Below are 17,559 nucleotides of genomic sequence, written 5' to 3' on the forward strand. Positions count from 1 at the left end.
AATGGTGGCTGATAGCGGGGATAATGGGTATGTAAATTGCAGGGGCAAGGGCGCACATTATAAACTGTGATGAAGGAAATGGCAACTGACCCCTCCGGTTGTTGTAGGAAGTTCTTCATGGCCTTAACTTGCTGGAAGTGGCAGGACATGTCTGTAGCCAGCACCATTTCCACCACTAAAGCCCGCAGCTCTCTAGATGAAAAAGGAGAGAAAGCATGAGCCATGTGCAGCATAAAAACCTGTTAAACCTGCGGCTAATAAAAGCTGACTTATTTTGAAGTCTGCGTAATTAGATGAAGGCGGTTTTTGAGAACTATTTATATCTGATTTGACAGTAGCTTATGCTGTATGTAATCAGATTAGAGCTGTCTTCACATAACAGTTCCATTTCTATAAAGTTGTTGAGCCTTGAAGGTAATCCAGCTTTGCTGATTTTGACTCTGTGTTTCTACTGTGTATAAGTAGCCTAGAAAAACAGGAGCTCAGTTTACTTTGAGTAGGTGTTCGTTGTGAGACTCTTCTGCTTGACCTGTGTGCTCTGCTTGGTTTTATTCATGCTTCGTCTATCTGTTCTCATGTGATATTTTTACATCTGACTTTTAATCCCCTTTGCTGTCACTCACCTATCCTATCCTGCACCCTTCTTATCATTCTCTGTCTGTGTTACTGACCTCCAGTCATCCTTAGAGAGGTTGTAGAGGATGTTCATTTCATCGTCGTCCTGCAGCAGGCGATAGGCTGCGCTGACATGATGACTCTCCAATACTGAACGATCATTATACAGGATAGCTGTGTCTGACCTGTCAGGCCAAAAGAAAGCAAACTCTTTTCTTGGTCTATTGCAGGGAAATAAAACAGCTCAGAAAACACATGAGAAATCCACAGATGTTACTAAATCCTTTAAACATTTTTGCAGATGCTAGTCAAAATCAAAGATCCAATTTCGTTGCCTCCTTGAGTCTCATTTAGCTGCTTTTGTTTTACTTTAGTTCAAAAACTGTAGCTTGATGACAGTATAAAGAGTGCTGTGTTCAAAACACTGAGTGCACAACAAAGCTATTGCTGCAGTCTGGCAACTAGCGAAAGATCAGACACATTTGTTTTCTGGCAAATACATCTGACATGGTCAAAGACTAAAATTTGGTTGAACTCTCACCTGCCAAATGCAACAGAAAAACAATGAAAGGAATAAACAGAAAAAATAAATAAATAACATCTGGAGGGTATCATTTACTTAAACCTGTATCAAAGCTAACACATTTTTAAAAAAAACTTTCATTATTTATTGAAAGGCTGAGGAACACTGACTGTTCCAAGGTTCTAAATCAAAATAAATAAAATAAAGTCTCTTCTGGTCAAAAGAAATTAGATTTTCTCATGATAATAGATTTTAACTGTTGTGTTATGTGAAATGCAAAAAAGTTTCAAAGGACTCTATCTGCTCCTGTGAAAACGTAAGTACACCCCCATGATTTTAGCCAGATGGGCCCATATTTCGCCCTAAAATATCCTGTGGCTGCAAAACAAACCCAAATCATCACCCCTCTGCCACCATGCTTGACAGCTAGTGTGAAGTGTTTGTCATGATATGCTGTGTTTTCACGAAATGTGACACTCTGCATCCTGGTCAGACATCTCCATCTTGGTCTCATCTGTCCAAAGAACACTTTTCCAGAAGTTTTGGGGTTTTTTCAGGCCCACAAAGAGAAGAGGTTTTCTCCTGGCAGCCATTCCAACTCTGCAGCCTTTTTCCAACTGTACCGTCAGGAACATTAACATTATATCTGTGTGAGTTTGATATTGTCTTGGGATTTCGTAATTTCTCTTAGCACTGCAAGGTCTGACCTTGGGGTTAATTTGCTGGGGCATCCACTACTCGGAAGATTGTAGCATGTTGTTAACAAACACCTGAATGCTTTAGACCTGTAAGCTGCCAAAACTTCTGCTTTTACAGAGATGGTCACAGTTGCTGATGATCAATTAATCAAATGCATTTTATTATCAGCACCTGTCTGCTACTTATCTTAAGTCCTATAGAAGCTGTAATGGTGTACTTAGTTTTTCATAGCTGTATATAGAGTCCTGAATATTGTTTTTCCTTTTTTTCCAAATGATGGTAAATGTTTTTCTTTCAAGTTGACAAGAGTGAAAAATGCTGAGCAATTCTTTGTTTTGTAGAACAGATTTTTTTTCAAGAGGATGGGTTTTGGAGTTCATCTGGACTCCCGACCAGCCCCAGTGTTATTACTGCACTGCAGGCGATCACAGTGTGATTGTAAAGCCCTCTTGCTGCAAATGAAAACATTGATCGGGCGAGTCACTGCCATGCATTTATGATTTAATGATCCATTACCTTGTCTGAATGTGGAAATTGTTTGTGGTCCCCGTGTGCTCGTAGTCATGCACCGCCGCCGCAAAGATCATGGCAAAGATCTCAAGCTCAGTCAACCAATGCTGGAGGCAAAAGAAGAAGAAAAGAGGAGGACAAGGGAGCAAGGGAAAAAGAGGGGTGAGGTAAGGATGATGAGGAGGAGGACATTAAGACGGATATATAAGAGGGAACGGTGTTCAGGAGAAGAGGTAACGAGATGGAAAAGACAGACGTTGACAGGAAAAGGAGGTGGGGAAAGTAATGAAAAGAAGAGGAAAGAATGGACAAAAATTAGAGAAGAGAGATGAGAAGCCAGTGAATTGAAAAAAGGGAGACGCAGGGAATAGAACATCAAGCCATAAAAATGTAGAGGCGAAAAGTGATATAAAAGATCCAGAGAAGTATGCGGCATGAGAAATACATTACCGTCAGGGATGAAAGGAAACAAATGGGAAGAAGGAGATAGAGGAAAAGGTTAGAAAAGCAAAAAAGAAACTTCAGATAAGACAAGCTCTATTGAAAATTGCATTTTAAACTGTCACTTCATCACTTCTGGTTTCAGTTTCTCTGTGATGGTCTGTCAGTCTGCTTTGTTCCACATATGTCACCAAATATTACAAAAAACCCCACAAGTCTCTTTTTTAAGTTTACTATAAGTTTAGTGTCACGAGGTGAGACTACACATCACACCTTCCTATGTGTGTTTTTGGGGCATGTTGTAGCTGTTTGATGTGCGATTCATGATTACAGCAAAGAAGATAATGATGTCAATGCAGCAGCACACTGTTGCAGGATTACTTTGAGATAATCTTATTTAATTTCTGGCTGAGATGTCAGTGAGGAAGATCGATAACAACTCTTCAATATATAATTATTTAGTTAACATTATTGGTAGATTTGTGGATTATTTTTTTCTGTGAATCAATCATTAGTTTCATCTATAAAATCTAAAATCTAATCTGTAATCAGCACACTGTAATCAGGGCTTTTTTCCCCCTCCAAGATGTGCATGCATCTGAGTGCCCTCACATACACAGAGTGGGGATTTAGCTCAGGAAGCCCAGTCGATATTGGTGACTAATCAACAGTGGGGGGTGGAGGAGTCATTAAAAACAGGGTGGGTGCATGATGGCTGATCCACCACTCACTGTATTTCCTCATGGGTCTGCTTTATGAATGACCTGTTGATTGTTGATTTAATGGAGTCTGGAGGGCCTGCAAAATGATAGATGTCCTTCTCCTGCTCTCCAAGGAGCCTGTGGTTCTAGCAGTAATGTGGTTTCCTCCGCAAGGCACTGCCCAGAGAAACATACCATGTCGACAGCTGTCGCAGCCACCTTATTAAGGTGATTAAATAAAAACACTGGAAGCGGGGGCGGCCGGCTGGTTAGGGACTTTGAACTCAGGCTGGTTTTTTTTCTTCCTTTTTTGAATAAATGTTGCATCAGAAATGCCCTAAAGTCACCTCGGTGCAAAGAAGTGAAATATAGGTCACCTGATAGTAAAAAGAGCAAAAGCAGCAAAATCTATGGAGCAGCAATGATATACCCAGGAAAAAAAGGCAAAAGGTAATATTTTATTTTATAAAGGTAAAACAAGCATTAATGTGCATTATATTCGGCGCCTATTCCTTAGATGTTCTCAAAGACAAGTTAACATATTTCGATGAAATTTGGAAGCCATTTAAAAACTTTATAAAAGAAGTAAACATCGGACAACTCCTGCAGGAGTGTGGATGAGGAGAAAATTGTTTAGTATGTGCTAGCTATTTCTATTGTCCATGTCTTGAATATATATAAATGCCACATATTGTACAAATGTATATATATTCTATGTGTTTTTTTTGTTTGTTTGTTTTTTTTTTTGTTGTTGTTGTTTTTTGTTGTAGGTTTGGAAGAGAGCAGGGTGGGAGGTGAGGGCGGGGGAAAGGGTTCCTATTACTACAGCATATTACTGGGAAAACAAACCTTTGTATGCTGTTGCAAAAAGCAATAAAAATATTGTTTAAAAAAAAAAAAAGATGTTCTCAACCTTCCTAGAATTAATTTTGGCTGTTGTTTGTTTTTGTTTTTTTTGTCTAAAAAGATGGTTCATGGATTCTTCAGGCTAAAAAAAGCCATATTTAAAAGCTGTATGTCAGGCAAAGCTGCAATTAGGCTGGCATACGTCAGCTGACAGAGATGTTCTGAATACCATGTGGATAAAATCCCCTCACTTTCACAGACTAAGCTTCAGTCCAGTGAGCCTGCTTTCTTGGAACTACACCAAGATGTTTAACAGTTTTTTGTTTTATTTTGCTTATTTCTTTTTAGCAGGTTACTGTATGTATGTCTATAACATAATGTTACCTAACTTGTCCATGTCTTACTCACCACCATGCCAGTCTTGAGTAGCAAGTAGTGCACAGTCTGTGTGACATCAGCAGCATGAATCAGGTTGTGGTAGGGGTTTTTATGTTTGCTGTATCCGACCTCGAGGGCCTCGACAAATGACACCACCGCAGAGATTGGGATCTGACATCAGACAAAACAACAAGAAAATGTAAACAGGAAACCCTTCTCCAAGATATCTGGTGACTTGAATGATGTGCGCGCAACATCTGAAACGATTGTCCTAAACTAATGAACTTGAATCATTTAGACTACTTCAGAGTACAGTTACATATTCATAGCTGCTTCATTGCCCACGTCATTTACACACTGAAATGATGTCACTTCAAGAAGTGTCCTCACCTCAAAGACACTATGGATGTACTGATGTACTATCAGTTGAGATGAAATGTGGCTAGCCCCCTTCATATAATGGTTAAAATACAGTGAGATAATATTATTCTAAGGTGGAGAGGAGAGTGTGCCCACATCCATCAAATAAGGAACAGTGAGGATTCTTACGCATACTGAATAGTTTTTCTTGTTTTAATGGCATAAACCACCACATATCAGCTTCCGGTGGTACATTGTTTCCTTAGGGCTTTACCTTGAAACGACTAATGAGGTCATATCTTGTGAGCAGCTCGTAGAATATGAATTTAAGTGCGTGGTCTCCACTGGCCTCATTCAGAGCGAAGACATCAAACGACCACTTGTCAACATTCTGTATGAAGGAGAAACATTTAAATAATGACACCGTCCTTGTCAAACAACTTATTCATCCTCTACCAACACAAAAGGAAAAAACACAACACAAACAAACAGTGCCAAAAGTCCACTTCATATAAATATTTCAGAGTATGTATATTTTCCACAGTGTGTATGTGTGCACCAAGTAACTTTTACTTATGCGTATGTTTCTTTTTGAATGCGAGTGCACACGTTAATACCTTAAGCACAGATATGACAGAAGCCGGGTAGCTAAGTCCCACCATATTGGAGGTACGCCGGTACATCCTGTTTGAACGAGATAAAAACATCAAATGAAAAGCACTGCTGAGTGCAAACAGCAGAGGTTACTACACCAACCCCAAACCACAGCCTGCTAGTTTCCCTAAAGCTTCAAATATGCACAACTCACTGTGAAGCTATATTAGACAGGTTAGGCTGAGAAGAGGTAAATGCTTTGCAAGCTAGTCTTTTTTTTCTTTCTTTTTTTTTTACATGTGAAAGCTTTATCCTCATATATGAGGATAAAATATGGTTTTACTTCATTGCAAGCTGCAACACAAGCCATGTAATTCCCCATGAGACCAATGAGTCATTAGATTCAGTTGGATGGCTACAAAATTGGTGTGTGGTGCTCAGCATCTCGCAATTTAGTGGAATAAGAACGGATGCTATAGTTTCAAATTTAGCATCACAATAGTTTCAATGAACGGCAGATATCTATACAGATAGTGGACAGCTCAGAGTGCACCACGCTGTTCCACATTTTCACTTTAATCCTCCATTTTCCAATATGGCTTCACTGTAAAACAGATTAAGAAAGATTATAACTCACATGATAGAGGCTTACTGATTTAAACAAATACATGTTGCATGTTACTGTGTGATAAAGCACAGCCTTGAGCTGTATGCAGCTCTCCGAATGATTGTGCTTAGCCAGGCTTGCCAAGGAACTGATGATGTATTGTCGACTCAGGTGAGAGAGCCGGTGTTCCGAGGATGCACCCACATTTCCAGCAGATTGAAATTTTAACCAAGGAGTGCGGCTTTAAATTTTGAATTATTTCCCCTCTCTCCAAGTTGTCAGTCGCTCTCATTCAGTTTGGTGCTCACACGTTCAGATAAGGCAGTCTTAAGTAAGAACTTCATCACCTATCAGCAATAATATACCATAAATTTACACTACAAGACAGAATAAATATATTATTTATATATGTATATATATTGTAATTGAATAATAAATATGCCAAATGGTTTGCCTCTCTCACCTTTACTGCTTTGAATCCTTCCTCCCTCTGCTGCATACCTAAGTATTTATTAAAGCACCAACAGATGTAAATAAAGAAAAACCTAAAAACAGACAACCCTCCTCCTCCAGCTTTTGCTTATCTATTCTAAGAGCCTCTTATACATGAGCTTTACACCTGCCAAAAGTACGGTCTCAAACTAATTTTTTGGCTACAAAGAACCACCACTTACCTCGGTAAAGGATTCTGCTTAACCTGCCGCACCCCTGCCTCTCACTATAAAGACTTTTTTGCTTTTTAGACACCTCATACGTCTTCATCTGAACTAGAGTAAAAAGACCTGTGGTCAAAGTCTCCTGTCATGATTTGATTATCTAAAGATTGTAAACAATGACCAGAGGAGAGGCACTAGTTCCCTTTCAGACCATTTGAATTACTATATGCTGAAAGGTTATTATTGATCTTTTTGTCTAGTAGTGCAAAAAACATGTTGCCAACCCCCAGCTTTAACAACTACGCTTAAATTATGTACAAAAGAAAGTTCTATTACTGCATTTTAGTATTTGCCTTATTGCCTGCAAAAGTTTTTTATGATTCATCTAAAAAGACTTATGCCATATCAAATTTACACATCAACATATAATCTATCCAGACACAAACAAAAGCAAACAGCATGTGCAATAAAATGGGTGACTTAAAATAAGTTTCGAGCCTCTGCATAACTCAGTTATTTACTATTCATTAAATTACACAAAACTTTGAACTACTTTAACAAACAAAAGCAAACAAAACAGCTTTAGAACACTATGCCTTCAAAAATGTGCACGAGTGCTATCCATTTGTTATGCAAGGCCAAACTAAAGACGCTGATTGAACTGCTTCTAGTCGTGACACTGATTTGGATGCACCAATAATAGATTGGCAAGGGGGAAAATAAAAGGTGATAGGCCATGAATTATTTAGGGCTGATGGCTCCAGGCTTGGATGTGATTGTGGAAGTGTTTTTGTGCGACACAAACAAATTCTACCTCTCAACAAATATTCCAGCCTGAACGGCGTGGACGATGCTTCGGAAGCGAGGTTTTTCCTCGTTGCGTCTTAGCATCAGCCCCATCTGTCTGGTAAAGGTGGAGGCCAGCCAGTCTCGCACTTCTGAAGGCACCGACTCTGACTGAATGTCACTGAGTTCATCTTCTGTGTCCACCAAACGCCTGGAAGAAACCACAACATTATTATTATTAGAAGTAGTAGTAGTAGTAGTAGTAGTAGTAGTAGTGCAAGACAGAAATACAGGGACAAAAAAGGAAGACGCGGAGACCAAAGATTTACTAAAATATTTATTGTTTATTGCACATTTACATTCACAAAGGATAGAACTCAAATCCTAATGCTGTCCATCAAATAATATTACCTCTTATGTAAGATCAAAACAACCCAGGCCTCTTGAAACACTGGGACGCAGAATACCAATCCAATTTAGCGATATAATTCTCCACAGCTACCCTGTTGTGTTGACATGTATGAGGGATCAAGAGCAAAGCCTGCAAACCCTCTGAACTAAATACATGCTCGCATGGCAGAGAGAGTGAGAGAGAGATGGAGGGGGGAGGGGTGGGGGGTGGAGAAAGCATTCACAACATACTTTTTATGGTGCTACATGGATTCTGCACTGGATAGTTCATCATCCTCCATCCTGGGGTGGCGCTACCATCGCTGACCCTAATCTGACTGGATCTAGATGATGAGAGGTTTTCATAATTACATAAGCCTGGCCGTATCTCAGATTTTGGACCTCCACTGTACTTTTGGAATATACTGATCTAGTATATTTCCTAATAGTAACCAAGTTTTAAAGTGTGCAGTGACACCAATAATAATAATGATGGATTGCATTTATATAGCGCTTTTAGAGACCCTCAAAGCGCTTTACAATTCCACTATTCATTCACTCTCACATTCACACACTGGTGGAGGCAAGCTACAGTTGTAGCCACAGCTGCCCTGGGGCAGACTGACAGAAGCGAGGCCGCCATCACCAGTAGGCGGTAGGTCAAGTGTCTTGCCCAAGGACACAACGACCAAGAAAGAAAGAGCCGGGGATCGAACCAATGCTTCTACGACTTTACCCAAGTAATTTTCTATTTTTAAACTTGGCCAGAAGGGCAGCAGAACAGAAATTATTTGTACGTTGTTCTTTTGAAATTTAAAGACCACTTCTTATTAAATGTATACACCCCTTGCCCATGTTTGTCACAGAAAACTTCAGTGGTAAGTGAAGTACATGTATTTATAAATTGATGAAGAGTAAATGTCTCGCATTGAACGTAATACAGGTCATTTAAGGTTAAAAAAGAAAACTTGTACTATCCGTTTGTCTACCCGATATTGATGCTTGGCCAGTCAGCAGCTTATGTCAACCTCTGAGAAAAAGATCTGGCTACCACTTGAAAGTGTGAATTGCAAAAATATTGATTATGTAAAATGACTCTGGTCTATACTATTATATAGTTGGATCATTATTATTGATCCCAAGTGGGTCAATACTTTGTTGTGGCTGAGGACTTTATCTTTTACCCCTAAACCTATACTTGCTGGATATGTAATTCTTTGTAGGATCACTTCAGAGGATTCCCTGGTCCTTCAGATAAGATCCACCAATCATCCAGCCTGGACTGGTGACTGGTTGTCAGTCTCGAGTATGTCTAATCATGACCTGGTCCCTTTCATGCAAGTGCAACGCACTTGCGCACACTCATAGCCACACACTGATGTGCTGTTAGTGTGGAAGCTCTTTATTGTGAATAAAGACACAAAGTTTACCAAAGTAAAGTGCAGGAAGCCACCATGAAAGCATTTGTAACAATCAGACACTTGAATCAACTTCCCTCAACTGAAAAAGTTATTATTAAAACAGTATTTACAGTATGTATTACAGAAAAGTTTATTTTTGACTATACATGCTGTCTGTTACATTTCCTATAAAAAGAAACTATAATTGGGAAAAAAAATTGTATCAGGAGGTCATACTTAGAAAAAAATCAGAAATTGTAGTTGTTGGCCAAGAAATTGCAATCAGTGCGTCTTTATTAACATCCCTTTCCTGTAAAACATTTGTTGTTATTGAGAGAATGACGACGAGAAATCCACATCTGTGTGTAAATGCCTTCACTCGCCTCGGAGAAACAGGAGGGCTTGTTGTTCTCATCATTAATTAACAAGCTAACTATCATTAATTAACAATAATAACAATATTTTAATGTTACGTTAAGCTGAGGTGCAGCAAACATTAAAAACTTATCTACTTCTGGGTAGTTTATGTGCTCCACGTTTTATGTGATAGCCTCCAGCCTTGCTATGACCCTGAACTGGATACGCAGGAGAAAATGGATGAATGGATATCATGAAAATGTGTTGCTTGTAAGAATCTGATCCGAAAAGTATGAAAAATCTGAAAAGCATTGACCAGTCTGTTATAAGCTTGGATGATTATCAGAACTGATGTTCTGAGTCTTCCCAGTTCTCTCCAAATATTTACTGCTTACAATTTATTACAATATCCTGCATTATAACATAGCAGCATTATCAGATTGTTAATATGCCACAAAAGAAAGAGGAGAACAGAGAGGGAGTTGTTGAGACGAGGTGTTTTCTATGGTAGTACAGATGTTGCTGAGGCAGATGTAGATGTCCACATTGTTATGATGTATTTTAATGATGGCAGTTTTTTTATATGGCTAAGGTTAAGCCAATGAAAATAACCAATCTTCTGTTGCTGTGTAGCACGAGCACACCAGCAGAGAACCTGTTTCACACAGCCAGCCAAACGTGTCTCCAAAGTACTGTGTCAGTGCTGGCCTGGCAGCACACATTTTCATCCTGGTACAGGAGAAAATCATTCTGGCTTCTTTATATTTCTTTAACCCAGTCACACCTGTCTTTGGTGGCACTGAGCCCAGGATGCATTGATGCAAAACTCCACTGGAAAAATCTTGTTTTGGTGTACAGGAAGGTAAGCACCAATATAATAATGATCAAACTCCTACATATAAAAATGCTCCCCACAGGTTTTAGTTTCTTTTAAGTAGCTAGCTTAAAGGTTGTTTTTTTCCGGCTGCCAGCAAAGAAGGAGATTTAGAATATGCTAACATACAGCCAGCAGGAAGCTACGGCTGAGCTAGACTGAATCAGCTGGAGAGATGATCTGTGTGATTAGTTGTTATGTTGTGAGGCAATGTGGGGGCTGCTTTTCTGTGATTAGTTATTATACCAGTGGCTGTATGTAACTTGCTTGTCAGACATTCTAGCACAGGGTAGAAAATTAAACCAGTATTTCAAGTTCTGGTCTGTAAATTCTATTTAGAGTCATAAAAATTAATTAAAATCATGACACATGAATTATTCTATAATCTTTACTGTAGCACTGATCCCAGATAACTGAAGCCAGTTTCCACTTCAGCAAATTCTGGCCTTAGAGCTGCAGTGTTGTTCTCGATAAATGGACCATTTCTTGATAAATTAACCATTGTAAAACAACTTCCAACATTTTTTACCTTGTTTCCTCGATGTAAACAGATTCCAGCACAGACGCCGCATACTCAAGGTTTTTCTTGAGGTCGGTAAGGGAAGCCTCTCCTCTCTCCAGTTGCTTTACCAGACATCGTAATCTAAAACAGAGATCCAAAAGTCATTTAACAAATGGGATTACACCCATGACATATGACATGATAAACTATTGTAAATGATATTGGATTAACCCCATCTGGGTTCTGTTCCTTTTGTGTGTGTGTGTGTGTGTGTGTGTGTGTGTGTGTGTGTGTGTGTGTGTGTGTGTGTGTGTGTGTGTGTAGGTGTGTGTGTGTGTGTGTGTGTCAAAACAAACCCGTATTTGCAGTGCAAATTGCAAAGTAGGCTGCAATAGACCACAAACAAAATACAGCTTGACCTATAAGCAGGATTTAACTGTGTTTTTTTGGAGACGCGGGTTTGTCTGCCCACACAAAGTGACTGAACAGCAGTGCAGCAGCAGAGAACCAGATAAAACTGAATGAATTCTCAAACTTACAAGACAAGATTCGCCCTCCTGTCCTTTTCAGACTGGAATGAGAGATGCTGGGCTAGAATAGCGTCAGATACTTTTTCTCTTTTCTATACTTTTCCATTAAAACTTCCTTGAAAATATCATGTCCTGTGCAAATGATTGGCATAGGTATATTACCATCCAGTGGGCCATTTTCACAAGAGACATTCTAGTCAAACACAGGTAAAAATTAATAATGACTGCATTTCTCATATTCGTGAGCTACAGATTGTTGTTATTTTACATGCTGGGTCACTGTCGGGACACTTAATTGGAACTGAACAATCGTTAACATTATTAGTTTCACCTGTGCTTTTTCTGCTCTGACGAGAGAAACTGTCTGCTGTTTGAAAGGTCTCACCGTTCTAAAAATTGCACATCTTTGATGTGTGCACACTGTGTTTTGACAGTTGGCTATTTTAAATAAAGCAGCTCTAATATTGGTGTTCCAAGTGCTCCTAATACGTGGCTTTTGACACCAACTCTTTTTAAAAAATGTTTTAATGCCTGCAAAACTAGGTTAGAGTCGCATGTTTTTCTTAGCTAGTTCAGATTCTATTATCTTCTATTCATTAAGTAATACATGTGACTATAGACCCATGTGTAGAGTGTAACATCCTCAAACCCTCAAGTCCATTAATAGAATTAAAGAGAAAAGCAAGTTCCATCTTCCATTTTTGCACAGTGGAACCAGTGTGTGCACCACCTGCTGCTGTGCTGGAGGTCATGCTTTACCTTTCACAGTGAAAGCCCAGTGAGGCTACGCTTGTTGTTGAATTATTAAGCAGAGAGATGGGGGAATAGGAGCGTTTCGATGCACTCATTGATTACATTCCCTGACAGCAGTAGCAAATTTTACCAAGCAAAGGCTCCAAAATGTTTCTGTGAAAATGCATCTCCACCATTTTGGTTTCCTTTAGACCATTGAAAAATGTTTTCACAGAGAAAGAGAGTGTGAGCATGCATTTCAACATCTATACCTGACAGCAAGACCAGTAACACACACTTTGCTGCACAGAAACATCAGAATCAAAATCATCTTGATTGGCAAAAGACTTGTGAGAGTTTTGATGTTAGTATGTCAAGTTACAAGGCTATAAGTTATTGCTATTATGTTGTGTTTGGTCCCAAATTGTTATTGTTAATTTATGATGTGATCGCCAGTGTTTTCACAGCTTAGGGTTGTGTTGAGTTTGGCTAGCGATGATGGAGACTAGTGTTGGAGTTTGTGACCCCTGGTCACTGTTTCTATGTGCACAGAAAGCAAAAATTGCAAATAGAACCTGAAATCTCTGTCTCCTGGTTCCTTCTCTCATGTGAGGTTGCAACATTATGCAAACAGAGCAAAATCTTAACCATTATTAATTTTCCTAATGTTAGTAGTATTACGCACAAAGTGCTGCTTTAGGTATGGGAATAAAATAAATTTTACAGGGTTTAAACAAAAAAATAATAATACAATGGAAGATGAAATCAGCCATGACCACCTGCATGAAATAGCTTAAAGATGCCTTAGTGAAAATCTACATTTGAACAATCTAATATATACACATATAAAAGAACAAAGAAAGACTTGTTGCACTGCTATGCGATCTGCGATCTCCACAGGTGATGGACATATGTTGAGATAGTCCGGACCACGTGGTAAGTATATTGTCGTACCTTGGGTCATGCAGCTAGCCAAAAAAAAAAAAATAATTTAAAGAAAAAGACAAAAACTTAAAGCATGTTATTATATAAAATGTTGTATGAAAAGGGTCAACCAGCAACTGCTATGTTTCTCTTAAGGTGCTGACAGCTATTTTAAGAATCACGGAGACATGAACGGATGAAGGATAAGATGCAGCTCTAGAATCACAGCACATTTGATTTGGATGGAAGTAATGATGGTTATTAAGAACAGCTGTGTGCCAGTGAGTCTCCCTGCTAATACACAAGAACAGAGAAAACACCCTACCGCCTTGAACAAATCTCACTGTCAGACCATAATTCACAACACAATGTTCAGTTTTCTCCTGTTGGTCATTTGCTCTGACTTCACGTCTTTTATTGCTGTAGTGCTGGCATGCTGCGCTTATCTGAAAAGCCAATGTTCAGTGACACTGGAACAAGTACTGGAAGTGTCTGGGTACAAAAAAAGAGAAAAAAAACCTTGTTCCTTGAAAATGTTTCTACACTTCTAATAAATTCACAGAACCTGCAAAATCCCCAATCTCTACTGTAAATTATAAATGTCAGTTTTAAGTTTTTCCATCGGAGATAAATTTGAACATTTTTGTGATTCAACATGAGCTTCAACAACACTTATTTTTCTACCAGATTGGGTTGGAGTTTATACTACCCATTCAAGAACCTCAAAGAATGATTTATAACCTGAAACTGTCACTGAATGTTTTACAATTTGTAACCCTGCCCAGTGAAAAATAAGCCATTGGTGAGGCTTAGAAAGAATAATAGAAATGGTAGCAATGCATTACTAAAAAGCTTTCCAACTTTGCAGGTTCAGTGAACTAAATCTAAGTTTTATTTGAACTTTTTCGAGCAGTATAAGTTATCTGGTGTAGAATGACTGTCATAGATTTTCTTCTTTTGAAAACAGACTAAATTAAATGTCCGCTGAATTTTCTTTTGTTCAATAAAAAAAATAAAAAATAAACTAGATAATAAGCATCCAGGAGGGCTTTATAGTGATAATGATTTCTGTTTTGTGTTGAGATGAAAGAAGAAACATTTTCTGCATTGTGGGATGCAGGACAATGGTGAAAATCACAGACAACTATTCAAAATTCAACTTTGACGAGGCTGCACACTATTAAAACATGATTTGAAGAGACAGAAAGAAAGGCTCGTGATGATGAGCTCAGTGCCAGAACGTTCAATAAATTAATGTCTCTGCCAAGCACAACAAAATTGGCTCGTTTCACCTGCTGTCACTACCAAGGGAGGCAACATGCGGGGTTAATAGCATGGGTCAGACCCAAAGTAACTCGTGGGCACAGAGCCAACAGACAAATTCCATTTAAGCCAGAGAAAAAGCTGGTCGGGTGGTGGACTGACAGCCATGTCATTTGCTATGGCTGAACACTTAGTGGTGAGGCACTGAACTAATTTCCTCACTTCCTTTTATTATCACCAACAGAATGGCTTTATCTCAGATCAAAAATATGCTTTCATTACAGGAAGTAAAAGGGCACTATCTTCTGTAATCCGGTCAAATTGGACCACAAGGATAAAACTTTTAAAATTTTAGAAAATATATAAATATAAAAGAAAAGACTAAAAATCAGACTGGTCTGTTTTTAAGTGCTAGTCAATGCTGAAGTTCAAATGGTCTATCAGAATGGATAAGAAAGGTGATTTAAGTAACTTTGTGTGTGGCATGGTTGTTGCAGTGTGGCTTCTTTTTTTTTTTTTTCTTTTTTTTTTTATGCAGTGTGGCTTCTGAGTATGCTACTGAAATTGTTGCCTGAGACGTAGGAAACAGTGACTCAGACAACTGCTTCTTATAGCTACGCTATGCAGACGAACATCTCTGAACATGCAACATGCTAAACCTTGAAACATATGGGCTAGAGCAGCAGAAGACAACACCAGGTGCAACGCTAAGCTAAGAGCAGGAAACTGAGACTTGCCAATACTGGACACCAGAATATTGGAAAAACATGGAAGTCTCCAGATGAGGCTTGACTTCTGCTGTGACATAAACATCATGAAAGCATGGATCCATCCTGCCTTGTATCAACTGCACAGGCTGGTTGTGGTGTGATGATGTGGAAGATATTTTCTTGTCACATTTTGAGCCCCTTAGCACCAACTGAAGTGTAGCAACTGTGTGATGCTATCATGTCATTATGAACCAAAATTTCTGAGGAATGCCACCTTGTTACATCTATGGCACAAAGGATTAAGGTAGTTCTGAAGGGGAAAGGGCATTCAAACCAGTACTAATACCGTGTACCTAATACACTGTCTGGTGAGTGCATAACTATGGGAATGTGGTTAGGCTGAACATTATTATTTTCATTACTGGCTATTATTAAACATTGATTAAAATGTCAAAAAATTCTAAAAGTGGTGATAAAGTATTCCTTCAGATGGAGGAATAATAGACAAATGTGTTCCTGTTCCCCTTTTTTCTTCTTTGACAGCATTTTTGCATGGCAAATGACTAATCTGTCAACTAATCACTTAAATTGTTTAAGATCCAGATGCTTTCAATTTGAAAAAATATGCTAATTACTAAAAAGCCCATATGCAGCAGTGACACTTCAGTTTAAAAGTAAAAACTTGAACAGGTGAGAGGATATCATCATAAGTATAAATAGAGGGTAGGTCTAGCCCAAGAATATGGCTTTTTATATATAAGAGAGAAAGAGACAGATTAGTAATGTTGGAAAAAGACAAGTGCACCCTTACATTTATCACACCTTTAACTTCATAAAAGCAGAATGAGGGCTTCCAGAATAAGTGACAAAGATTTGAATCTCCTGAACAAATGACAGATGGTACCTGGTTTCTTTAAGCCTATGACATCTAATGTCTGGTGCTTTCACTGATATTAAATAGTGTGGTTCCATCATGCCAAGTTTCAAACAGCTCTTTAAGGCTTTTATAATTCCAGTATGGGATTAAGAAACTTCTCGAAATTGTTTTAAATAAATCACATTGTGATTACATTATGACTATCACATTCTATTCAGAACGAGAGCAAACTGCTTTAAGACAGGATCTGCGCGTGTCTTTTATTGAAGATGTAGGGGACACAGTTCACGCTCAGTTCCAATGCACTTTGCAGACTTAAGCAATGTCTCCTGTTTGACAGCTCAATATTTTACGGGCACCTGCAGTCAGGCAGGGTCAGCTGGTAAAGCCTGACCTGTAGGAAGTGCATATCCAAAGTGCTAAAACAAAAATCCTGGCATTTGTACTTGAGCTGTCATGTTGTGAGAAATGGAGCTGCAATGCAACACTGAACATGTCATTACAAACTTCTGTATGTGAACTGTGAGCTTGTGCAGGCTAGGAGGTAGATTAGCACGGCGCTCTTCCTGGTGTTCTTGACTGCAGAGGACCGGTAGGAAAAAAAAATGCATTAGCATGAGCATAAGAGCCAAGAAACACATTAATAAAAATCTTTACTTCTAACTGAATAAAAAAAAGTTATACATTTGTCTGCTTTTAATTTGAAACCAAATATTGAAGTTTCAGATGTTTTTCAGCATTGTGTAGGACATTATTCATTATTCATCTACAATTATATAGCCTCCCACCAAGTAAATAGTTTAACTCCTAACATCCCTGAAATTGCATAATAGATGCCTCTTTCCCCACAGAACCGTCAAGTTTTTAGCAGCCGCTGGGTTAAGCTGGCCTGTGACAGAACGAAACAAAGACATCAGCCTCCAGCTGTCTGCCTCTGTATCTGAGAGATTTATTTGTTTTCATAGGGGTGAGCACAGAGCTCTGAGAAGAGATTAGAGTTGGAATTCAGGTTGAGAGTGTTTTCCTCCCCTATTCTTATGGCCTCCAGTTCTTTGGCCTCAACTGACCCGCTCGGAGAGAAGAATGGAAAAGGACTGAAAGGACTGGAGCAACCCAGTGTCAAACTGAAGCAGTGTACAGTGTGGCTCCACAATGCTCAATTTCTCTATAGCAGTTCTGACAAGCAGAAGTGAGCATGAAACAAAGAGAAATTAAACAGCGGAGCAACGTAGTAACGTAGCAACAGCAAATCACCTTCCTCTAACAATTGTTTTGTCACTTAAA

General features: G+C 38.9%; 1 protein-coding gene across 3 annotated transcripts in view; it reads right to left on the reverse strand.

The window, feature by feature from the left end:
- The window catches only part of pde1cb (phosphodiesterase 1C, calmodulin-dependent b), a 105,906-nt gene that overhangs the window by 16,144 nt on the left and 72,203 nt on the right, over nucleotides 1-17,559 (reverse strand). For all 3 annotated transcript variants that reach the window (XM_039602105.1, XM_039602106.1, XM_031757231.2), the window contains 8 exons: nucleotides 11,267-11,380; nucleotides 7,745-7,927; nucleotides 5,691-5,757; nucleotides 5,348-5,464; nucleotides 4,744-4,884; nucleotides 2,354-2,454; nucleotides 672-800; nucleotides 91-192 (listed from right to left, as the gene is read on the reverse strand). In XM_039602105.1, the coding sequence (XP_039458039.1) occupies nucleotides 91-192; nucleotides 672-800; nucleotides 2,354-2,454; nucleotides 4,744-4,884; nucleotides 5,348-5,464; nucleotides 5,691-5,757; nucleotides 7,745-7,927; nucleotides 11,267-11,380 (954 nt within the window). The remainder of the gene's footprint in view (nucleotides 1-90; nucleotides 193-671; nucleotides 801-2,353; nucleotides 2,455-4,743; nucleotides 4,885-5,347; nucleotides 5,465-5,690; nucleotides 5,758-7,744; nucleotides 7,928-11,266; nucleotides 11,381-17,559) is intronic.

This window comes from Oreochromis aureus, linkage group 18 (assembly GCF_013358895.1).
Source record: "Oreochromis aureus strain Israel breed Guangdong linkage group 18, ZZ_aureus, whole genome shotgun sequence".
NCBI classification, from domain to species: domain Eukaryota; kingdom Metazoa; phylum Chordata; class Actinopteri; order Cichliformes; family Cichlidae; genus Oreochromis; species Oreochromis aureus.